The 24,847-nt window shown below is 48.7% G+C and overlaps 1 protein-coding gene across 4 annotated transcripts in view; it reads right to left on the bottom strand.

Annotated features, from left to right (window-relative positions):
* The window catches only part of COL22A1 (collagen type XXII alpha 1 chain), a 263,464-nt gene that overhangs the window by 27,023 nt on the left and 211,594 nt on the right, over positions 1-24,847 (bottom strand). For all 4 annotated transcript variants that reach the window (XR_003234234.2, XR_003234233.2, XM_025993486.2 and 1 more), the window contains 6 exons: positions 22,763-22,816; positions 20,938-20,991; positions 16,675-16,728; positions 13,286-13,339; positions 8,629-8,682; positions 4,067-4,120 (listed from right to left, as the gene is read on the bottom strand). Coding sequence is in view for 2 of the 4 variants with exons in the window: in XM_025993486.2 (XP_025849271.2) it covers positions 4,067-4,120; positions 8,629-8,682; positions 13,286-13,339; positions 16,675-16,728; positions 20,938-20,991; positions 22,763-22,816 (324 nt within the window). In the remaining 2 variants the exon portion in view is untranslated. The remainder of the gene's footprint in view (positions 1-4,066; positions 4,121-8,628; positions 8,683-13,285; positions 13,340-16,674; positions 16,729-20,937; positions 20,992-22,762; positions 22,817-24,847) is intronic.

The following is a 24,847-nucleotide window of genomic DNA, read 5'->3' as shown; positions in this document are numbered from 1 at the left end:
CTCCCCCTCGAGACCCCAGGCATCGGCCAGGCCCTTGATGCTGGGTGATGGGACAATCAGACCCCCTATCCTCTGTACCACGATGGACAGAGCTGCAGGGCTCATCCCACAAATTCTCCAGACATTTGAAGTGTCACCCCCACATGCCTCCTGGGATTCACCTTCCTGAGGATCTCACCCCACCTGGCTTGCACCGCCTTAGCCGGGCCCCTGGGGCAGGTGCTCCCCTTGTAGACAACACATTGCCTTCACTCCAGAGGTGGGTCTAGGGGATGCCATCTTCGTTCTTGAGGCTGTGGCCAGTCCCACCCAACACTCTCATCACGGGCCATGATGCTGGGCCCTCCCTGCACCTCCCTGCAACAGCAGCCTAGAGATCTAGGACCTGAAGCACCAGGCCCTGGGAGCCAAGAGGAGGGTGTTAGCAGAGCTGACACTATTATTTCTAACAGCCACACCAAGCGGACTGTGTAATAATTTCCATTTCACACGGGACAACGCTGAGGCTCTGAGAGACAAAATACCTGCTCAAAGTCCCAGAGCCAGAAAGAAATTGGGTTCAGATCCAGTGGGTTGGCCCAGACCCAAGGCCCTCCCGTTCTCCACTGCTCTGCTTGCTCTGTCTGGGGTCCTGTTCCTGGAATGGTGGCTCTCCTGCTCTGGTCTCAGACTGCTCTCCCTGCCTGCCAAGACCTAGGGCATTCATGGGTGGTGCAGTCTCCACCTGAGGGGCACCTGCCCACCCGGCCACCTCACGGTGCTACATCCCAGACTCAGTGTCCTCAGCAGGCTGTACACTCTGCACCCCCCACTTCCTGGTCCAGGCCCATGCGCATGGGTCCTCTCTTCCTGGCCGTCCCCTTGCTCATCGGGACACTCCTCCTGGCTGGAGGCCTCCTCCCTACCAGCCTCCTGTCCCCAGCTCCATCTTCCTCACTCCTCCTGTGGTCGCTCTCAAAGGCCCTCCTTGTACCTTTGTCACTAGGCATCCTTGCCAGGGTGCTGCTCCGAGCTGCTGCAGCACTGAGCACCCCCGCCAGCTGGTCCCCCGCCAGTGGCTGGCACAGAGCGAGGGACCTGGGTGGGCTGATGCCTGGGCACACAGCTCAGAGAGTCAGGGGTACCTGGAGCAGGGCCTAGAATTAATCTCCCTTGTCCTACACACACACACACACACACAGACAGGGCCCATGCAGCACAGGGAAGTGGTTAGGACACTGAGGGCTGAGGGCCTGTCCTAGCTCCTTACCCCAGTGGGAAGGGTTGGGGAGAGAGGGAATGGGGCAGTAGCAGTGGAGGAAGGGGAGCAAAACCCTCCCTGTGGAGCGCCTACCACATCCAGGGCTGCAGCCATGCTGCTCTCATGCGGTGTAATGGGGGACCTGGGAGATGGGTCTTATTTCTCCCATTTTATGTAAGAAACATGAGGCTCGGGCTTACCTATAACATTAAGAAGGGGGAGATCCATGATTCAAGCCCAGGTCTGTCTGACTGCAAAGCACGCCCTCCCCACTGTCACCCTCAGCTCAAGGAGGCAGCAGTTTGTGGCCAAATCGGGCCTTCCAGGGCCAAGGCCAAATATGTCCTGGCTGACGGCACCAGGCTCTTCTCTGGCTGATGGCACCAGGCTCTTCTCTGACCTTATCCCCTGATTTTATGTTCTGGTTCCAAAAAGCAGATGGAAACCCTGCTGGGGACAAGATCACCTCAAGGCCTGGCCATCCAAAAACAGAGACAACCCAGCGGCCTCTCTTCTGTGGTGGTTATTACCCTGGAGGTGTGTCTCTACCTCTCTGCCTCTCCCAACTTGGGTAATAAGAAAGTGTGACTTCTCCTGCCTCTGGAAGGGGGCTCGGGGATGCCTCCCAAGCCGCAGGTGCTATGGTGACAAGTGTATGCTCTCAGATGTCAGGAGATGCAGGGGATGAAGGAGGTCAGGAGCCGGGCCAGGCGGGTTTCACACCCCAGCTAAGTGCCTGCATTTCACCTCCCATCGCCCCAACGCCCGAGCCTCGGGGCCTCAGCTGTAACCGGGGAGGTGCCCCCTTTTGTTGGGCTACCGTGAAGATGAGATGAGATGCTGCCCCAGATCTGGGCCTGTCACTGGGCGAGCAGCCTGGAGGTATCAGCAGCCAGCAGAGGAGGAGAAAGGGGATGAAAAGGGACTCAGCTCAGATTGGATCCCAGATTCCAACACCTTGGAGAAGTCAGCTCTCCCCTTGGAGGCCTACCATCTAGCCTGGGAAGAATAAAGTACCTGCCAGGCATAGCTTTGCAGGGTTAATCTATAGGCAGGGGCCCCGGTGCCAGTAAGGCTGACTTTGGAGCCAGGTCTGGAATAGAACCACAGCTCCCCACGTTGTAGCTGTGGGTCTTAGGTGCTTTCCTTCTCTTCACTGGGACTCAGTTTCCACATCTGAGGATAGAACTACTTCTGCAGAGTTGCCGGCAGCATTGAATAAGAGATCGTGCTCTCCGCTGTTCAAAACAGGGCCAGGTTTCTTTCCCTGGAGAGAGATGGGGTCTACCTAGGTCCCAGCATCTTCCTTAAAAGACACTAGAATCTCAGATCCAGCCAGCTCAGAGCCAGGATGCTGGTGTGCTCTCCTCCTATATAATCACGGACACAAGTACCAACTGGGAAGCCTCAGGCACTGTGCCAGGCACTCGGCTGGGGATGGTACGTGTTCCATTTCTCCTTTAATGCATACCACCGCCCTACAGAAGTGGGAGATATCTTGATCCCCACTTCATGGAAGAAGAAATAGACCTTCAAAAAGGTCCCCTGATGAAAGTTAACAAGTGATCAAGGGAAAGCTGAACCCACATTTGTCTATCTCCAAGCGCATGTGTTTCTTCGAAGCTTCGACATGGGTCTTCTTTCACCTGCTTGGGTCTCTAACCTCTGCCCCTACACTGAGGTAGGATTCCTTGCAAGATTCAACCAAGAAATGGGTCTTGACTCCACATGGATCCCAGCAAATGGATCCCCTTGGCTAAAACGAAGACTCTCTCCTCCAATAAAAAAAATAAAAATAAAAATAAAAATAAATCACTAATTCTGTGTTTTAATTCCACCACAGGAGGTAGTACTTCCCATTCCTAGATTTGCCCTCCTACCACAATCAGGTGAAAAGCGAGGAGATTAAGGAAAAAGGAAATTGATTTTTTTGTGTTTCAGGTCTTTCTTACTGAATGCTTAGCCAGGTGAGTTAGTGATTTTAACAGAAAAATACATTCAGGGAATAGAAGCGGCACTTTCATCTCCCACATCTTGCCAGGTAAGTAGATTTTTAGAATTGTCGCTATAAAGAATATATATATTTCTAAGAACAAATCTATGGAATTGAGTAAACAACTCTGAAATTATGCAGAAGTAAAGCCTTTAGTGAACACTGTCCAACAGCCCCAAAATACAGAGTTCATTTTTATAGAAAAATGAGCTATGTATACTGGGTTGGCAGCTGATTATAGATTGATGTATAAATATAAATGTCAGAATTCATACATCGAAAAAAAGCCAGAATTTATACAGACTGCATACATACACTCCTAAGATCTAGAAAGATACAGGAAAATGTTAACAGTTTTACCTCTATGTTGTAGAATCACAAGTAACTCTGTTCTACTCTCTAAAGCGCTCCTCTTCTTTTGTGTTATTACCGTCATTGTCATTGTTATACAACGAGAATGGGTTACTTTTATAATTGGGAGTGAAAAACCTTTAGCCGTGGGAAAAAAAATTTAAGATTCATTTTTCGATTCATTTTTAGGTTCTATCATCCAGAGAAAGCCCGTTAAAATTACAATAAATTGGTTAAGAACAAAGGAAACCTTAGAATAGCAACACGGCAACAGTGGTTGTGATTTTGAAAATACATTCTGTAGCCACGCACATAAAGAACTGAATATATTACTTTGTAGAAGCACCAAAGCCTTGGAAGAGAGGTACTTCTGGAAATCCAGGGTGCGGTGAGCTCATGAGCCACATAGCGGAAGGCTGCCGTCCACTACAATGTGCACATATGCGTGTGCACACACATACACACGTGGCATTGGCACTTACAGGCGGGCCTCGGGCTCCCTCCAGTCCTGGCAGACCTGGCTCTCCCATTTTGCCCTGAGAGCAAAGAAAAAGAGAAGAGTTTGGAGACATGGTTATAAGGATCTTCCCTCTCGGCCACCCGGGCTTCCTGCACAGCGTCACGCTTCCAGCAGCCAGGCGCTGACCCCTGCCAACCGTCTCTGCTGGCATTGTGCTCCATTTCAGTGCCCACGAATCACCCCCGTGCACCCAGGCTACTGTGCTCTTCGTTTCCTCGGACTGTGCTGCTGACACAGGTTGGTCTCTGAGGCCAACGTTCCCAGCGGCCCCTTGTCGTCCTCGGAGGCGTTTTGGTCTGGATGCAGAATTCTTCAGGCCTCCTAGTTATGGAAGACTCCATACTCATTCACAAAACCACCTGGAGGCAGCAGCCATCCACTACTGCACATTACGCCAGGGGACACCGAGGTTCCGAGAAGTTAGCGCTTCCCCGAGGTAATGAACGGCACAGGCAGACGGAATCCCAGCTGCGTGCACCACCCACCAAAGGATGCCCTTCTTCCCCAGCAGGTGCCTCGGACACGGAGGGCTGCCATTTGTACCCCTCCTTTCCCCAGCCCAGCCTCTCTTTAACTGCAAGAAGTTATGGGGACACTTGGGCTATTCAAACCCCTCACCACTGGCATCCTGGCACCGCCTTAGACAGAACCAGCCACAAATAACAGCCGGTGCGACACTGCTGCAGAACCCAGGTGATGTGGTCGGGGGGGAGGGATGAGTGGAGGAGTAGGGAGGGGGTGAAAGGGCCTGTATGACCCATGGGGATGGGGAAGCACCTGGCCCCAATGTCACTGTGACAGAACAAATGTCACCCCAATTTCTGCTCCTTATCACAGCTTGTAAACCCTTCAGATCAGATGGGGCACACAAGCGGGGTAGGAGAGGGAATGAGGCATCCTTGCATTTGGAGGCGAAATCCCAGAGAGGAAGGAGGGTAAGGCATGAAGCTCGAGCTTCCAGGTCTGTGTGTTTGGTCCAAGCCCAGCTGTGTGGTCTCCAGTGTCACCTGCCTTCCCTGGATCTGTTCTCAGCTGCACACTCAGCACAGTCCCCCTCGTAGGGCTCTGTGACCGAGGGTACACGGCCCAGCCTGGCTCCCGCATCTGCCACTGTCACGTGGCACGGTCATCGCTGGTCCAAGTCACCAGCAGGAAAACGGTGATGCCCAGCAGCTCTCCAGGGTTTCCACGCACCAGACACAGAATGAGAGCCTCACATGACGCATCAGTGAGTCCGTACCACAACCCCTGTAGGGAGGCACCATGGTTCTCCATCGGGCAATACACTGAGGCATGGAGAGGTTGAGTGATCTGCTCACAGTCACTCTGCTGGGGTTCTAAGGCAGGTTTTTGGCTTCTGAGTCCTTGTACATCATCCTACACTATAATTATTGCTCAAATGCCTCCTAATAAAGATTGCACATCAGGCGACTCAAATCTACATGCCCATGTGTCTACAAATCTATCCACCCAGGCATCCATCTATGATCTGCCCACCTACCCACCTAATGTACTGTGTCCCTAACATACAGGAACTTGAAAGACTATGCCAATGGGGCACCTGGGTGGCTCAGAGGATGAGTGTCTGCCTTCCACTCAGGTCGTGACCCTGGGATCCTGGGATCGAATCCCACATCAGGCTCCCCTCGAGGAGCCTGCTTCTCCCTCTCTGCCTGTGTCTCTGCCTCTCTGTGTGTGTGTCTCTCACGAATAAATAAATACAATCCCCAAAAAAAAGAAGGAAAGAAAGAAAGACTATGCCAACATGAAGACGGACTACTACTACCTGTAGTGAATGCTGCTTCCCAACACATCCCCTTGGCTCCCTGAAGTGGGTACCTGTCACATCCTCACTGTTCCTGCCCTAGCACAGAGTGGCCTTCAGGGGGTGGGGGGGCGGGGGGGGGCTTGCCACTGAGGTGTGGAGGGCAATGTGAAAGTTAATACCTTCCAGAGCAATCTTCAGTTTAAAAAGGCTTCAAGTATCTGGATGAATGAACAGCCCGGCAGGGGTAGGAGCAGGACTACAAGTGTGCTCCTCACAAATTCCCAGAGGGTCTCCAGTGACCTTTGTGGACCCTGGAACCCCCCAGGTGGGAGCTGCTGGGCCATCTCTTCTAGCAGGGCACCCTGCCTCCTCAGGTACTGACCTACCTGCTGCATACCCAGAACAGACCTTGTCTCATACAGCTCTATGCCTGAGGCCTGACACAGGTCTACCTGGAGGAGGTGATCCAGGAATAGACCGAACGAAGACCAAGGGCCTCAGTCGTCCTGTACCATAAACATCAGCTCTCAGAGTAGCATGCCTGCAGAAAAGCTGATTTCTGGTTCTGTAGTGCTGAACTCTGGGGTCAGCCTCTGGGGCATGAGTCCTAGAAGCTTCATTTACCATCTCTGTGACCTTGGCCAGCCTACTTAACCTCTCTGTGCGTTTCCTCATCTGGAGCCTTAGGACACCATGCCCCATGGGGATTATCTGGAGATTACAACAGAAAAGGTAACAAAGCATCAGTACCTCAGCCCTAGGTGGGCACATGGGGGTGATATCCAACCTCTCCCACGTTCCCTCCCACGTTCTCACCCCACTAACTGCCATGTGCCCACCATGGGCCGCTCTGCTGGGCCTCAGCCCCCAGCGGCTTGGCAGGAGCCTTTGACTTTGCTCGCTGCTATAAGCGGCCTCTTTTCCTCTCAGCAGTGTGCTCTGGTTTCGGCATCTGGCAAGCGGTGAAAAATGTAAAGAAGGTGCTTCCGGCAAATTGCACAAGATGCAGAATGAGTCATAATAGATTATGACCAAACAAATTACATGGAACATAAACCTCACTGTAGAAACTTTTACTTTTACATTATCCCACTTCGTGGCTCTACGGGCTCTGCAGGTCTGACCTCACCAGGAGTGACGGCCAGGGCACCCGGCTGGGGGGTTGGGGGGGTGGGGGCGGGAGAAGTAAGTCACTGAAATAATTAACAGTCAGGTGAGCCTCATGCCTTCCACCAATTTCTCACCTCATTTGGTTCTGCAGCAACTCCGGTGAGTTGCTACTATTACTCTCGTTCAATTGAATAAAGCGTCTCAGAGACGCTTCCGGACCCACCTCAGGCCCTGGAGCCGGTCCGGAGCGGAGTCATTATCTAGAGCCAGTGTCTTCTCCCGCCTGTGGTTGTAATGTTGGCGCAACGTATTTCAATTCGTTTTAAATTTAATTTTATCAGCAAGCAATGCATACACACAGCTCCACAATAAAATAACACACTACGGAGAGTACGTTTGCCTTTACGCCCCTGCGCATCTTCCGTTCAGAATCACCCTATCGTGGATGGTGACTACATTTAGTGGGGTTTTTGGAGTCCCCCGGATTGCCATTGTTTAAACACTAGAAAACACATAGGCCCGCTTTTATACAGAATGGGGCAGACTAAGCACACTGCTCTGTACCTTTATTATTTTTTTTTAAGATGTTATTTATTTATTCGTGAGAGACCCAGAGAGAGAGGCAGAGACACAGGCAGAGGGAGAAGCAGGCTCCCTGCAGGGAGCCTGATGCAGAACTCGATCCCGGGACCCTGGGATCACACCCTGAGCCGAAGGCAGATGCTCAACCACTGAGCCACCCAGGTGCGTCTACCTTTGCTTTTTCACTTAACAATACATCTTGGAGGAGTTTCATGTGGGCGTCCAGAGGGCATCGTCCTCCTTCCTCAGGGCTGCTTAGTATGCTACTGAGCGGGCCCGTCACTGACTAGTCTCCTCCTGGTGAGCGCCTGGAGAGCCAGGTCTCGAAGCCCAGGCACCACCTTCCAGCTTCCCCTCGAGACTGAGGCTCTAAAGGGACCTGGGGAGACGAATGCACTGTCACCGTGGGCCCTGACCCACAGGTGAGAGCAGGAGCCAGGTGTGGAAGGATGATGATGAGGTCACAGACATGAGTGTGCAGGGCTTTCTGCACACCTCCAGCCTGCAGCCACTGGGGCAGAGACTTGCCCATGAGCTCTCGGCCTGCCTCACTGTGTGTCCCAGGCAGGTGACATTAAAGAAAAAGAAAAAAACAAAAACCCTATAGCTCGATGCCAGAGTTGAAGAAAGGGTGAGCTCTTATCGCCTGGAGCCAGTGGGAGAAGCTGAGGGCTTCCGTGGGGATAACAGGCTTTCAGACAGCCAGTTTCTACTCCAGCCTGGGCTCACCTGCCCCGGCCCCCCTCCAACATCAACGGGATGGAGGCTGCACAGGGCAGTAAGAAAAAAAAAATGCAGAGCATGAGCAGAAGCCCCAGGCTCAGGTTCATATTCTGTCACCGGCCCATCGTGTGACTTTGCGCCCATCCCTTCACCTCCCTGAGCCTCAGTTTCCTCAACTGTATAATGGGGGCAGCAGTGTCTACCCTGCACGGTTGTCAGGAGAAGCAAACGAAGCAACCCTTACTGCACCCAAGTCAAGTTAGCTCCTCGACACGGAGCAGCCAATACTGGGAAATTACTGATTTGGCCTGTAAAGCGGAAAGAAATGGGGAGTCCCTTACCGGCTCACCAGGGGGACCTGGTTTTCCATCTCTGCCTTCTTTGCCTTCTTCTCCCTGCAAGAGAAATCACACAAATGGTCATCTGTGGCCAAAGGTGCTGGGAGGGGAGACACAGTCCTGCTGGTGCAGGCACCTAGGGCACGGCCTAACGGCCACGGGGGCACCTCAACAGACGAGCTGGTTTGGCTTCCTGGTTCCTTCCCAGCACCACAGCTCTGGCTCAGATCTCTGGTCTGCAGGGCCTGGCCCGGAGCACAAAAGCAACGAATTGCAACGGCATCATTATTAGCGCTATTGACCTCAAAAAGCCCCGTACGGGACATTTCCTGAAGTCAAACTTAGGACAGCAGCACCTCCCCGCTGGGCCTCCTGGCTTGAACACAGCAGTGAGGAGGTAAGGACGCAGGTAAGGACAGAGACCATGAGGACCCCGGACGCAGGAGAGCACGGAGCCCGGCCCCTGGAACACACGGGGGCTCAGCGAATGACCCCAAGGACTATGTGTGGGTTACAGAACGGCCACGAACACTTGGCCTTTCTTTGCGTGAACTCTAGCCATGATGCCCCTGCTGGAGCCGCCCCCCGACTCTCAGGAGGGCACCGCAAGCCTCATGTTAACCCCAGACACCATCATTCATTCTTCAGGAGTCTCTGCAGATGGGAAAATAATTCTGTACAACGACCATGGCATCACAGAGACTTTGGTTCCAATCCTGGGCCACCTCGACTGTGTGGGGTCTGGGGAAAGAAAAGCCGCAAGGCAGCAGGGCAGAGGGGAAACTGAGTCACACCAGGCAAGTTCTGAACCCTGCCTACAGCACTAGGCATATGATCTGGGGCAAGCTACTGGTATTCTCAGCTCCTCGGTGCCCTTCTCCTAAGAAGACCTGCCTTGCAGGGTCGCCAGGCAGCTCCGGGATGCTTCTGCTGCAAGGCTGAACAAACCAGGCATCGATAAATGGCACCAGCAATGGGTCCCTCCTGCTGCTGGAGGCGTTCATGGAACCGTGCGTGACTCCTCATCACTGCCTTCAACATCAGTGGCTTGGCACTGCTGGGAAGCCACAGGAATCTGGGTTTACTGGCCATGCAGGCTGCTGGCTCGATGCTCACTGGCACCCGTTAACTCTTCTCGGACGCTGCTGCTGGCATAGCCACATTAACCAGATAAACCTTCAGGGCTGCTGCGGAGGCCAGGCTATACTGATCCTCTTTTGTAAATCTTTTTTTTTTTTTTTTCGCAAAAAAGGGAGAGAGAGTGGGCTGGACGACAGGCAGAGAGAGAGACAGAATCCCAAGCAGGCTCCACACCCAGCACAGAGACCCACGTAGGGCTCGACCCCACAGCCCTGAGATCATGACCTGAGCTGAAATCAAGACTCAGATGCTCAACCTACTGAGCCACCCAGCTGCCCCTATGCTATCTAATCCTTTTTTCAGTTAAGAGGTTGACTCTAGAAACCACTTGTCCTTCTGCATGCAGAAAGCTGTGGGAGGAGGTCAAGAGACCCGTGCACAGAAGACAAAGCCAATGCCACAGGATGAGTGGGGGCAAGAGGAGACCTGCAAACTCTGGCTGGAGGCTGGCAGGAGGCCCCAGGACTCCCAGGGCAGATACATGGTCCCTGGGAGTGGCACGCTCACCATGGGGGGACATGCAAAGGTGGGCTGAGGGTGGCCTATCGGACTGTGTGAGAAGGAAATGTGGCTTTGCAAGAAATAAGCACTGCCCCCAGCTGACGGGGCTGCTGTCAGCCCTTGAACATCTCAGGACCTGCTTCTAAACCTTCAGTAAATTACAGGGACGCTCTCAACTCCTGCAGGCAGAGGAATTTAAAGGGTCTTTCTGGTACAGAGCGCGGCACATGGCTGGTGCTCAATAGATGGTGAGGCGTGTTGTTATACTTCATGGAAGCTCATGCTGGTGCTCAGTGAGCGTCAGCAACTTTGCACCGTGTCCCTGACAGCCCCTGCCAGATGTGGAAGCCATGTCTCAACATTTAACATTTCTTACAGCCAGTTCCTATAAGCAAATACATCTATGTCTTTTATGTTTTGCTCTTTCTACCTGGACTGCCTTCTTCCTCACCTCATCTTTTTTTGCCTAGACTATTTGACCTTGAACACCACTTTGAGTGTCAGCTCCCTGGACATCCCTCCAGGTCTAGGATGGGTGTCCATCCCTGGGCTCTGTGGCCCCTGCATCCCCCTCTCCTATCATGCATCATGCTTTGTGTCAATGGTTTCTTCCTTTTCTCTTTGGCTTCTCCTGGAGACCGGGGGTTGCATACCAACGGGGATGAGGGCTGGGTCCCTCTGGTACCTTGAATGCTGGCCTAGATCAACCCTGATATTCGGGCTTTAGGGTCCAGTTCCAGCTCTGCACTTTGTCCCTACACAGCCTGAAATTCGGGTCTTCCAATTTAGGAAGTCCCTACCTGACGCTGTGCTGGGGAGGCATGGTGCAGGTGGAAATGAACAGGTGTGTGTGGTTGCAGCCCCAGTGCTGTGATGGCTCAGTGCTCCTGGAGCACACAGCTCAGAGTCCTACCTAAGCCACTGGGGAGGCTTCAGGCACCTCCCAGAGACAATGGCATGCAGCCAGGACCTCAGGATGAACTGCCTGAGAGGCCCCGAGGCGAGGGGTACATACATGCATTGATGTGCAGAAAGCTTTTTGCACAGAGCCCGCCAGCTGGTGAGCACCGTGCACAGGAAAGCTGATGGTTTATATCCGGGCAGAGGGAGAGGAAGTGTTTCTGAGACAGGGATGACATGGAAGCAGCAAAAGGGGGTTCAAAGTGGCTGGAAGTGGGGGGGGGGCACCCTTTTCCTGTCCTCAGAGACAGGAAAGCAGGTCCATTCACGAGGCACCAGTGGGACACAGGCCAAGGCTTTGCTCTTGCCTTAGCCACAGAATGGAGTCCACCCTGGCAGGGTAGGAGGGGGTGGTGGGGATGGAGGGACATTATTGACAAGAGGGTGTAGTAACACCTAAGGTCGGTCTCTCTTCTCCAGCACACAGGGCTTTGGTGATAAGGCGTTGGCACAAAACCTTAGTTTCACCATTGCTAGGATTAAATCAGGCAATACTTCCCAGCTGCTGGGACAGGCTAGGCTATGGGGCTGAAGTGTAGACCAACAGGGGTTTCACATCCTAGCACGTGTTGTAAGGTCTATGCACCCTGCACACATTACCTAACCTCGGGGTTGAGTGCCTGCAGGGAGCGCTACCCCGAGGAGGAAAGGTCTCCGATGGGAGCACTTATCAGGTACTCCAGGAGGGAGAGCTCTTGCAGAGCAGTTCATTCAGCCACATGCTTCTTTAATTAATATTTGCTGAGTGTTCACAATGTGTGGGAAGCAAAAGCCTTGTCTTCTAGAACCCACAGGCTAGAGCACAGCCCCATGGTTAGCAGGTACTCCTCTGTTATGTCCCCAGGACTAGCAAACTGTCTGCCCTAGGCTGGGGGAGGGGGAACCAGAGAAAACTTCCTGAAGGTGATGTCTGAGATGGGATGGGAAGGATCAAAGGCATCAACTGGTACAAGATGTGAAGAAGGGGCACTCTGGGTGGACAGAAATGCATATGCAAAAGCCCTGTGGTCTGGAGAGAAGAGGATGCAGGGTGTTCTAGGAACACAAAGGAAGCCAGTGAAGCTGCAATAAAACACATCATCATGCAGGGCAGGGGCGAGGGGCTGCAGCCAGTGGAGGTCCCAGCAGTCGGCCTAGGCCAGACCAGCAGTCCCCCAGGGAATCACTCTCCGTGGAGAAGGTAGCACATGGCCTCTCTGGACTAGCCTGACTAACACCCTGGAGAGCTCCACCCTACTGAGAAGTATATATATGTATTTTTTTTAAAGATTTCATTTATTTATTTATGAGAGACAGAGAGAGAGATACACACACGCACACAGACGCAGGCCGAGGGAGAAGCAGGCTCCATCCGGGGAGCCTGATGTGGGACTCGATCCCGTGACTCCAGGCTCACGCCCTGGGCCGAAGGCAGACGCTCAACCGCTGAGCCACCCAGGGATCCCCACTGGGAAATATATTGAATGTAAAATGTATTTGTAGAAAGTAATTTGGAGCTATGTATTAAGAACCTCAGACATTATTACACCTGGAAGTAAACCCCACCTTGGTGGGCCACCGTACAGAACACAGAGCAGCGCCATGCATGCAAAATAGCTTATTATAGTTTTCGCAAATAACTGTGCAATTTCTGAGGCAACAGAGGGGTGATCACATATATGATGGTACATTTATTGGGTAGAGTGTAGGAAAAATTTAATGAGCGCATGAACATTTAACACCAGTGTGGGAAATAAATATTTATAATATCACAGGTGTGCACGCCTATGTGTGCGTAGTGCCGTCTTAACTGTACACGTATGCGTACACAAGGTCCACACACAAGTCAACTATCCTTACAAGTCAACCACAGGACCTACTTGCATAAAAGAATGAGGTTAAGATGGACCCCATCAAAAACACACTTAGCTTTGGTTAGCGATTATCCTTCTCATTTTCTGCAGCACTGGAAACTCCCCTAGTGACCGTGCCTTGTGTTAACAGTGATGGAATATATTTTATTTGCTCGTTTTTACAGTAGAGAAACCCGTTTTTTTTTGTTTTTTTAAATGCCACTTACTGGGATTCCCGGTAATCCAAATGGGCCTTGGGGACCAGGAGGACCTTCTTTCCCCTAAAAGATGCAAAATATAAAAACACCGTTAAATCTCAGATTGGCTTTTCTGGAAGTAAACGATCTCACGTAGAATTGCCTTCACGGGCTGGAAGGGGTCTTTGGGGAGAAGCAATGGGTGCTTCTGCCTCTTGGCTTTGCAGGCACCGCCTCCTCTGGCCGCAGGGTGGGGGTGCCCTGGGCAGAGCATAATCATGCAGGTGGGGGTGTGCAGACAGGGGCTCATTCTGGCGGTGTTACATAGACTCGAGGGGGAATTTGAGATGGAAAATCCTGAAGGGAAGAAGATATTTGGGTTTTAGGTCCAGTTCCAGCTCTGCACTTTGTCCCTACACGGCCTGAAATTGAAGTCCTACCACGCAGCCCAAGCCCACAGCATCTGGGGGTGTTGTGCACCCGGGGCCCAATGCAAGTGAAAAGCTGGCCAGGGGCTGCACAGATGCCCTATTACTACCATCCCCTTGTCTGGAGGTTCCCAAACTTTTTACCGCCAGCAGGGTCGCTGTTAGTATCTCTTTTCCCCACGAAATAGAGCTTGGGTTTTGAAAAACCGTGTTTACCCCATCACATTAATTCACACTTCATTTCCCATTTCCTTCACCAAAGACACACATCACTGCCAACCACGGCTTCTAATCAGATGAGGTCATCGGTGCCATCGTGTCTATCCGGATGAGCATTCTTAGGTCATGTGCGTCTCTGGCATATTTAAAGGCCCCGAGGACTTTATAAGCTCCTTCCACCGTTTCCTTCTGTGATAAAATGCTGATATCAGGTTCTACATTCTCATCCACATGCCCGACAAAGTGAGGTATTCTTATGGGCTGTGATGATAGCTTCTTGGAGGAAAAGCAAGAGGCAGAAATATTTTGACATTTAGTTCAGATTTATGCAGATTTTATACATTGTCATGTAAAAAGTGTCCAACAGGGGACCCAAAGCTCACTTCTTTTATGTAGTGCTACTTAATCTCAATAAAAATTCCACAATTGATTTTTATTTCCCTACCCGAAGAAAATGAAAAGATCTTAGGAACACGTCATAAAGAGAGACGAGAAACTTTTTCATGACCCCTGGGAACGGAAGAAGATTAGACCGTGTTTTAGGTGTATTACTACTTTGTGAAGATCTTTTCTTGAAAGGATTAGTACTTTACAGAGTCCTGTTGAACGGTTACTCTTAATTTTAAAACCCGGAATGCTACGGTTAAGCTTTTGCACTGATAACAATTTGGCACAAGCCTCATCTCTGTAACGTGATGATCCAGGATATTTGAGATTGCCCAGACGCAGTGCCACCTGGGCCAACACAAATTAACAACAGTAAAGCAAAAACCTTCCCTGCCCCCCATATCCCAGAACCTACAAACACACAACAAAGGGGATATTTTTGGTCAACTTGGAACAAATACTCAGTCACCCATAGGGATTTTTAAATATTGGTAACAGAGCTCCCTGGATTCCTTCCTGAATATCTACTGTTCCAAAGACCCTGGGATTGAAGCCACTGGACAGCAAAGGGCAGCCCTCTGCTGTTTTTGCAAATAAAGGTTTATCAGAAGCCTCGTGTTGGTCTCCTGCCTGTGGCTGACTCCACCTTACCACAGCAGGGCTGAATTTTTGCAACAGAGACCACAGGGCCCATGAGACATCTTCAGTTTAGAGGTTTTTTTTTTTTTTTTTTTTTCTCCCTTCAGATGGGCTGACGCACAAGGAGGCAGCACCCTCGTTCCTAAACCTGTTCTTATTGTACAAGTTGTGGTTTGCTATGGACATTACACAATTTGATTATTCATTTAGGTAAGCCAATTAAACTTAGGTGGGAAAAAGAAAAAGAGTGATCTTTTCTTAAGTCTTCACTTAATGAAGACTTTACAAATATTTTAAAAAGATGACTCACTATCCAGATAGCTGTTAACAGGACAGCTATAAAAGATCAGAAGAAAAAATATCCCAAGGATCCAGGATTTTACATTCAAATTGCTCCACGGGTGTTGTTACATTCTCAAACCAGCTTTAAGAAGGGCAACAAACAGTAGATGGTAAGAGGTTCTTTTCACAAGAATAAGGACATGAGGCTCCATTCTGAGGACCCGAAATCAAGGAAAAGCCTTCATTCTACGTCAAAAAGATGGGCAAATGGCTTGTATGTTTCAATTCAAAATATAATGGAAATGTTTTCAGTTTGTAGATATCTTTTTTTCCCCACACCATGTCCCATTTAGCTTGTCTTATTTCTTTTTTTAATGACCAACGCTCATGAATTATGCTAAGAAAATCTGGAGTATATTCTGGTTTTATGTATACAGTGAAATAACAGGACCCCAGGCAGCTTTGAGCACAGCCGTCACTTGCCACAGGGTTCCACACGGTAGAACCAATGTCGTATTTATTACAGTTTAATTCCAAGGTACAGAGTGATTCACCTCTGGGTTCTGCATCTTATTCTCCTTGGGCAAATAGTCCGTTTGTTTTTATCGGGGAGACCTTTTGAGGTCTGAGAATGGGTAAAAAGCTACCTGCGGTATGTTCTATATTCTATTCCTCCTGGGACTTGCAGGTGGATCTGCTTTGACAGGATTGGCCAGATGAGGAACAGAAGACCATCCGTGTGTCCATCGCCCTGATGCCCCTGCAGCCCCCACCCTGAACACTCCACGTCGTGGGCCAGTGTGGCCTGGCCAGAAGAACACCAGGTTGGGAGTTTCCAAAGTGAAATCCCATCTTGGAGACTAACTTCCTATATGACTTTGGACTAGTGACCTAGTCCCACTGGACTCATCCTCCTCCTCCCAGGAGGGGGAAGCTATCCTAATTGAGCCCTCAAGTGCTCTTGGCACTAGAGTTCAAACATGCCAGGGCAGCGCTGACCTGCTTGCTAGCCAGCTTGGACTGGGACACAGAGTCTGCTAGGCCTGTGACTCCTCTTTTTTACTTCTCTCTCCTCTTTAGGAACATTTAGGTAACAGGGGCCACTCCTGCCCAACAGGCCTCCTGACGCATATTGTAGCATCAGTGTGGGTCAGCTCAAGCCTCTTCACTTCCCTAACCTGTTCAGAGGAGAACCACACTGACCCGGGGCCTATGTGAGCTGGCTGTAAACCAAATTCTGGAATCACAGACGGCCAGGTCATTCATCCAAACCTTTATTTTTGAGGCAAGAAACTGAGGTGCCAACAGAAAGCGACCCTTCCTGCAGTTTCCTTGCAAGACTGTGAATACTCAGGATGAATGAGACACAGAGGTAGGGAGGACCAGGGCAGGGCGGGCAAACACATGGGTTCTGGGAAGCCCAAACACGGATTCAAGGCAGATCCCGTCCACTGAGGAACTTACCTGCGGCCCTTGGATCCCTGGAGGGCCAGCAGCTCCGGCAATTCCATCTGCTCCCTAAAGATGATAGAGCAGGGAGTCAGGTTGTTGTACATCTCAACATGATCGTTAGCGCCTTTTTGTGCATGAAGCAGCTCATGGAAGGTGCATCCTGAGCCCTTTCCTGGCTGCTGGAACCCCAAGGACTCCAGAGGTGCTTCTTCCTTCCCCAGCAGACTGGGTCGGTCTCTGGGAACATGAAGATGCTGGGAGAATAGCAACCAGATTGCAGGAGGGACCAGCACATTCACCAGCTAGTCAACCTTAAGATAACGGTGAGCAGTCTCACCTCAGAGTGGACAATTTCAGCTAATATCAGGGAATGTTTTGGGACAGAGGCAAAAATGAACAACTGGATTTATCTTCCAGGTCAATAAGGAAGGCACTTGGTTGTGTCAACCCGGGGATAATAAATGCATAGACGGATCCATGAATGAGGAGTTCTACACAAGTAAGTGCAACAAGATGAGCTCAGCCCTGTCTCCGGCACCGGCTCTCTCCGGTGCCGCTCCCCCTGCCAGCAATCCAATACCCTGGGGCTCAGAGCGTACAGCCTGTCCTCATCCCCATCCCAGCTCAATGAGAAGTGTCTGCTCCCCAAACCCTACCCCAAGTCCTGCCCTTCCCAACTAACACCTTTATGCTTCTCCATCACCTATGATGCCATCCGTCTCCCTAATGTTTGTTGATTATTTGCTTTATTGGGAACTAAAACGGTGCCTTGGAGATAGTGAGAACTCATGATTTCTTGAATAAATGAATGAATGAAAAGCTGGGCTGGCTGGCTGGGGCAGATGGGGCAGAGATTCTTTAGACTAATGAATACAGTGCTTCTTACTAGCTTTGGCCAAGTGGTATATATAAGATGTTTAACTTCAGTTTCTTTGTTGGTAAAAGGGTAGAAGTGATAGGATTGCCCAGGCTTTAAGGAGGTGAGGAGGCACTCCTTGCAGTGTGCTTAACCCAGAATAGGGGGTGTCAGTTGGGGTACACGCTCTCCCAGAGCCAGAGTTCCTGTCTCCATGTCCTAGTTCTCCACATTATTTTACTCCTCTGCATCTCTGTTCCCTTGTGCACTGGATAGAAAGAGAGGACTTAATTCTCTTGAGTTGTTGAGAGAATTGAGTAAATTCCTACATCTAATGAGTTATTCAGCTCTGGCACTCACTAAGGGCTCTTCCTAAAGGATTCTCTGATATCATAAGCACTGATAACAGTAGTGTGTCTGCTGGCCAGCCCAAGACCAGAAACACGGCAGATATGAACTAAGTATGGGATGACAAATAAGCAAGCCCTCACAGTACCTTACTGATAATTTTCCAGCAGTCTTTAGGTTTTTTACACACACTTATCAAGTGCCTATGTCATAGCAAGCGCTGGTCAAGTTTTAGGGCTACAGAAATGGCTACAGTGTGAACCTTAAGGAAATTTGATGCGGCTGCAGAACACAGGTCTTCTTTGCCATGTAAGATAAATTCCCGGGGACAAGATGCTGTCAGATTTGCCTCCACCTCTTCCACTAGGTGAGGAGCCACTAAATGTTCATGAAATAAAAGGATGTTGTCACCTAATGTTCCTGCTTCCCTGGCTGGTCTGCTGCTGGAAACTTACACATCTCATTCAAACCTAGCAGAACACTGGAGTTTCTACTGGATTCTACTATATAATTTTGTTACTCCCCACCCCCAGGACCCGATAACCCTGGAAGCTAGCTAAGTTGGAATTAGATTACATCCATGCAGGAGATTGGCAACAGGGTAAGGGTTTTATCTGAAAGAAGGATGCCAACTGAGCACCAGGAAATAAACTTTGAAGTAAAAATAGCAAAGGAGCCTTATCTGCTTGGTATCTATATCCCTGGTTACAGGGTCTGGCTCAGAACCACTCAAAGAAACAATGCATACGTGACTAGGAGGGTTTCCTGCTCATGAGTTGCTTCTGCATGACTGGTCACTGAACCCAAATGGGCAGGTGACCAACATCTGCTCCCAAGGACAGTGGGCCATGAGGCATGGCACGAAGCAGAAGCTCAGGAAACATCAACTGAATGAAGTGAATACATGGATCAGTTGGAGGTGGAGAAGCTGCCCTCGTTATGACTATTCCTGAATCCCAAAATCATTAACTAGCATGAGAACCAGGAGCCATTTCCTACAGCCATCATACAGTCTAAAGAGCAACTTCCAATGAGAGAAGAGCGTGATTTCATTTGCACTGGAGACATGTTCTAGGCTTTGGAACTACCACGGTGGGGCAGGGATGGGGCTTTAATTCAACACTCACTTTGGGAGTCCCTCAGCTATTAGGTTGCATGAAGAGACTAAAATCATTGTGATATGAAAACAGTATTAATAAAATTATTTCCTTCTCAAATGGTCCTCCTCAACTCATGCTAATGTCTCTCCCCATGACCCATCACATCGCCATCTTGATCAGTTTCTCTTCATGACCCATCCCATCATCATCTTGATCAGTTTCTCTTGCACCTGATTGTCAGCTGCCACAAAATCCATTAGCATATGCAAATACGATGCAAAGGAATTTCCTATGAGAAATTATTCCTTTAAGGAAAATGCAGAATTTTGTGAACCTGCATGGTAACAAACTGACTCATTCCCTAGCCAAGGCTGTTCACGATCCTACTCATGCAACAGTGAGGCCTGAAGTCTGAGAACCTGAAAAGGATGCTAACAGTACAGACACTGGCTGGGAAGGAGGGAGGTGGGAAATGAGCTGAGGATCTGAGATTTGAGGTAAGCTCTCCAATAAACTGGGAAAGCTTTAATACTTTTGGAGTTAATTTACTTTTTATGACTTTGCTGTAAAAGTCGGTTGTGCAGTGAAAGATACAGTTTTGTGCTCCTGTATGATTTTATTGAAGAAAATACATTTAAAAGGACCTAATTTATTCTAAGAATTAACATACTTACAATTAGAAGTCATTTAGAGTTGTTAAAAAGAAGACTGAGCAAAATTAATGTCACGCATTTCAACTTCATGATCCTGAGCCTCTGCTTCTCTATTATGTCAGGTCGGTACCTATTTGAAGTGTGTTTCCTTGAGTTGTCCTTGTTTTTGTATTCAAAATCAAAAATGTATTTGTTTAGATTTTATTGCAGACTGCAGATATTGAGACAAAGCTGGAGCATCTAGCTTTTTTAAAATTTAAAATCAATTAATTAACATATACGGTTATCATTAGTTTCAGAGGGAGAGTCCAGTGATTCATCAGTTGCATAAAACACCCAGTGCTCATCCCATCATGTGCCTCCTTTATGCCCATTCTCTAGTTACCCCATCTCACCCTCCACCCACCGCCCCTCCAGTGACCCTCTGTTTGCTTCCTATGATTAGGAGTCTTTTATGGTTTGTCCCTTCAGTTGTCCTTTAGCCATTACCAGTGACCCTCTTTCTGCAAGGCCTGGGAGGCCAGGACTCCTGGAGAACACACAGGAAGTCCCAGGGGACTGGTCCTGGGCTTGGTGAGGATCCTCCTCTGTGCTGCCTGTTACCGTGGCTACTCTGGGTGGATACTGCAGTGGACTCTGAGCACGGGGGCAACAAGACAAATCTGTGGGCAGTTTAGACCAAAGGGAGACGAATTTGCTAGGAAGAGAGAATCAGTCTGTGCCAGAGATACAGCTACTATAAGAGCAAGGAGATTTGCTCAGGGGGCCCAATGGGGACAAATAGGATGATATTAATGGTATCTGTAGCTTTATTGATAACAAGTACCTTAGAGCATAATGAATGAATAGCTGAAGGTGGTAATAATGAACAATAATAATTTTGGTTATTACTATTGTAATTAATTGTAGAAAATCCAGGAAAATCTGTGCCTTTAGAGACATCGTGAATCACAGAGCCTCTTGCTATGGGATAGGATCCTATGGAAGATGGGAAGTTGCTTCTCCATTACTTACTTGCAATGACCTCAGGCTCCCCACCATCCAAGATAGATAGAAATTCATAATGCATCAAGCCTGCCTGTCCCTGCCAACGCACCCCTGATCCCAACAGCATTCTAACTGCACTGCCCACCGGTACTATCTGCTTGAGCCACTCGAGCCTTGACCCCAAATGCCTTTGGGACCTGCAACTTCTGTTTGGCTCTGGACACATTCAGGGGTCATCCTGTCCTTAAAGTAAGAGGCATGTCCAGGGTGATCCCATCTCTAGTGAGTATGGAAATGTCAAAAGAGGAGGGGATTCAAAATCATCACTTACCCGTGGCCCAGGGTTCCCCGGGGGCCCCATGAAACCAGGAACTCCAGGATGACCCTAGGGAAACACAAGAGGCAATTCTTTGAAGTGACTCATAAGAAGCTTTCCGCTTTGGCAACAACTGAATTTCAGACAACCATCCAGAATCTGACTTCTAACTCCAGTAACAATTTTGGATAAAGGCATTGTCAACAAAAAGACTTTCTTTAAAAAAAAATTATATATATATAATATAATATTATAATTAATAACATAATTATATATATAATATATATAAAATATATATATAAAATATATATAATTATATATATAATTATATAATAATATTATATAATAATTATATATATATAATTTTTGGTGTTTCCATAGGTTGAGAATGTATCTAATAATATTTACAAAAACAATTCTACCCTGAAAGTGGATTTACTTCAACATGATGTGAGGGAAGATGGTATGAGGAAGTAGCTGAGGACATAAAGAAAAACAGAAAACAGAAGTGTCCATAATGGCTGCAAGATCCCATGGCTGGGTGATAGGTGTTAAGCTGGGGGGAGGGGGGTGTCCTTTTATTATGTTTTCTAATTCTTGTGTAGGCTTGGAATACCCCATAATAAGAATCTGAAAGAAATAAATGCATATGCATACACAACATATGCCCACAATGGAAACTGTTTGGGTTACGGAATTAACGGCGTCCCTACCATAACAGGTTTGCAGTTACTTCAAGAAAGATCTTTGTGTCTCCATGCAGAGAGGAGTCCATGTGTGTCACAGCATGAGCTCAGCAAGCTAGAGGGTATTTTGCATCTAACATTTAGTTTTCTTAAGGCAGTGTTTTATAAAAGCAAACACATCATCATGGAAGAGAATTCCCTGACCTCCGCCTCTATCTCCTGCCACCAGGAAACACAAGCTGTCACAGTCAGGATAGAGTGCACTAGTCTTGAGAATTCGCTGTTGCAAGAACAATCCAAACACATTTTGTTTTTCCAAATACAGATGGAATTTTAGCTGAGTATGTCATGTAGACCTTGACTCACTGCCTCTGAGAACTTTCTCACCTGCTTCACCCTCATGGAGCAGAAAGCCCCGTGAGGTCAGGGATTTGCCCATTACTCACTCTGCATCTCAGGGCCTGGTGCCCCACCTGGCACGCGGGTGGTTATAAGGCGGACCGATGGGAGATGCGCAGAGGAGTGATGGGTGGAGAGTAGTAGGGGACAGAAGAGGAAAAGGCAAGAGTGACAGCAAAGTAGGAAACAGTTTAAATGGCAGAAAGGCTGCTGGAGGCTGGAGAGCTAGACTGTAGAATCAACTAGTAGTGCTGGATAAAAGATGATAGGGATGCTATGTTCGAACCCATAGAAAGAGGGGCATATTGTCACAGGTGCTATCTTACAAAGCATTTGGAAAAGTGGTCCAGCAGGTCAGGCTTGGCCCTGAGCACAGAGGAGACACCTGTAGAGCATTTCAACTAGCACCGTGAGTTTACTGTAGGTACTTGAGGAATGATGGGAGGGTGGGAGGGAAGACAAGGCATTGTGTAATGGATGACCACCATTTCCGTGAACTAGAAGCTCTCAGGGTAAGAGAGTCCAGCAAAACACAACAGAACGAAGCCAGAAAAGGCAGGCTGTTCAGATAATTGGGGAAGGGGAATGTGACAGTGAACCAGAGGAATCAAGATGGAAACCATGAAAGTGTGGTTAAAAAAAAGTCCTACGGCAGGCCAAGAAGATGCAAGCGGTGACATCGGAAATGGCAGAATGAAATTCATTGACGAGAAACAGTGATGCCTCTTCAAGTTCATCATAAAGTAAATTCTTACCTGGTCACCTTTCTGTCCAATTTCACCATCTGCACCACGCTCCCCTTTACTTCCCTTGGGAGAAAAAAAAAAAGAAACTTACTGGAAATTTTGGTAGAATTACATTGCAAAAGAAAAAAAGTTTGCATGCATTCATCCAGCTATGTATTCATTTATTCATCCATTTACTCTTTCTTCATCAAACTCTCATCAAGGCTGAGCTGCAGGCAAGACATGCCATCCATAGAGAGAAGCAAGGGGGTCTGGCTGAGGAGCTGCTGATGGAATGGCTTAATGGTTTGTGGAGTACTGATGGGAGTCAGTGGAAATGGAAATGGGGAGGCAGGCAGTGCCGACCTCACTGAGAAACCTGGATGTTTACCCCTTGAACCTGGATTGAGCTGTGGGCCTTGGAAACCGTGAGAAAGATGTATGACTACTCCAGTTTCAGAAGGGCTCCCTGGCTACAGTGTGGGGTGGGCTGGAAGGCCCAGGATGTAGAGAGAGGGGCAGTCAGGAGGAAACTGGGATATTAAGGTGTGGGAGGAAAAGGAGCAGAATCAGCACAGTGTCTGGTGCGGAGTGGGGAAGAGGGAGAGGTGAAGATTGTGGACAGGACAGCACTGCCCAGCAGCCTGAGGAAGAAGACTGCATCCATACATATGCTCCTCGCATATGTGCAGCCTTGAGTGGGTCGCTTAAACTCTGAGTTGTAGGACTCCTTGTTTATCTACAAAATAGAGAAAATAATGATTGCCTACCCTGCGAAATGTTGGGAGAATAAAATCAGACATAGCACAGAGCTCAGGACGTAGCAAGAGTTCAGTAAATATTTGTTATAACTTTATTGTAAGTTATTTTGTATTTGAACCTTGGCTTTGTCATTACTAACTCTGTCGTTGGGCAACCTACTTCAATTCTGTCTCCTTGCTTCTAAAATGAGAACAATAGGGGCACCTGGGTGGCTCAGAGGTTGAGAATCTACCTTCAGTTCAGGGCGTGATCCTGGGGTCTGAGATCGAGTCCTGCATTGGGCTCCTTGCAAGGAACCTGCTTCTCCCTCTGCCTATGTCTGCCTCTCTCTCTCTCTCTGTCTCTCATGAGTAAATAAATAAAATCTTAAAAAAATAAAAAAATAAATAAAATGAGAATAATAAAACAGTACCTTTGTCATAGGACTATTGTGAGCATTAAACAATGTAAAATCTACAAAGTACATAAGCTAGTAATGAGTTCATTGTTGGCTATCATCCTTCTCAGCACCATCATGACCATCATCATCACCACCATCATGACCATCATCATGACCATCATGACAATCATCGTCACCACCATCACCTCCATCGTCACCATCACCATCATCAACATTATCATCGTCATCACCATTATCATCACCATCATCATCACCACCACCACTATCACCATCATTATTGTCACTATCATTATCATCATGATCACTACTGTCACAACACCATCATCACTGTCACTATCACCATCATCACCATCACTGCCATCGTCATTGGTGCCATTATTGTGGCTAAGACACTCAACGATATGCACCCTACCAAAAATATTTTTCACAGACTAACCTTGAAAGTAACATTCAAAAGTTCCAATCTCTCTTAACTGTCACCTATTTTGGCTCTGCATTTTACTGTGGCAACAAATGTATTTCAGTAAAACGTTATTAAACAAAAACATGTCAGTTCCTTTAAAAGAATGCATTATGCAGTCAAATAAGTCTTTCACAGTAAGTCAATCTTGGCTCTGGTTCCAGGCCTGTCATCTCTTGTTTTTGCATCCTTGAGCAGATCATGTCCCCTCTTTGCTCTGGGTTTAGTCATCTAGCAAATGAAGGATGCAGGGGGCAGGTCAATCTAGGAGAGTCCATCCAGACGTGGAGCCCCACAATTTACCCACTGAAACCCGGGGTCTGGCCCTCTGCCCATCCACCCTGTTGTGCCATAACAGCCGTCCACTGGTGATCTGACTACCTATAACACACCCTGGCCACCTCCCTGAACTGTGTTGGGGGCCTTAGGTGAACTAATATCCGTAAAATACCAAAGGCCAGTGTGCAGAGGAGGAGGAAAAAAAAAAAAGGTT

The sequence above is a fragment of the Vulpes vulpes genome, chromosome 13 (genome assembly GCF_048418805.1).
Source record: "Vulpes vulpes isolate BD-2025 chromosome 13, VulVul3, whole genome shotgun sequence".
Lineage (NCBI taxonomy): Eukaryota > Metazoa > Chordata > Mammalia > Carnivora > Canidae > Vulpes > Vulpes vulpes.
Note: the sequence above shows the minus strand (reverse complement) of the source record. Positions and strands in the feature narration are given on the sequence as shown.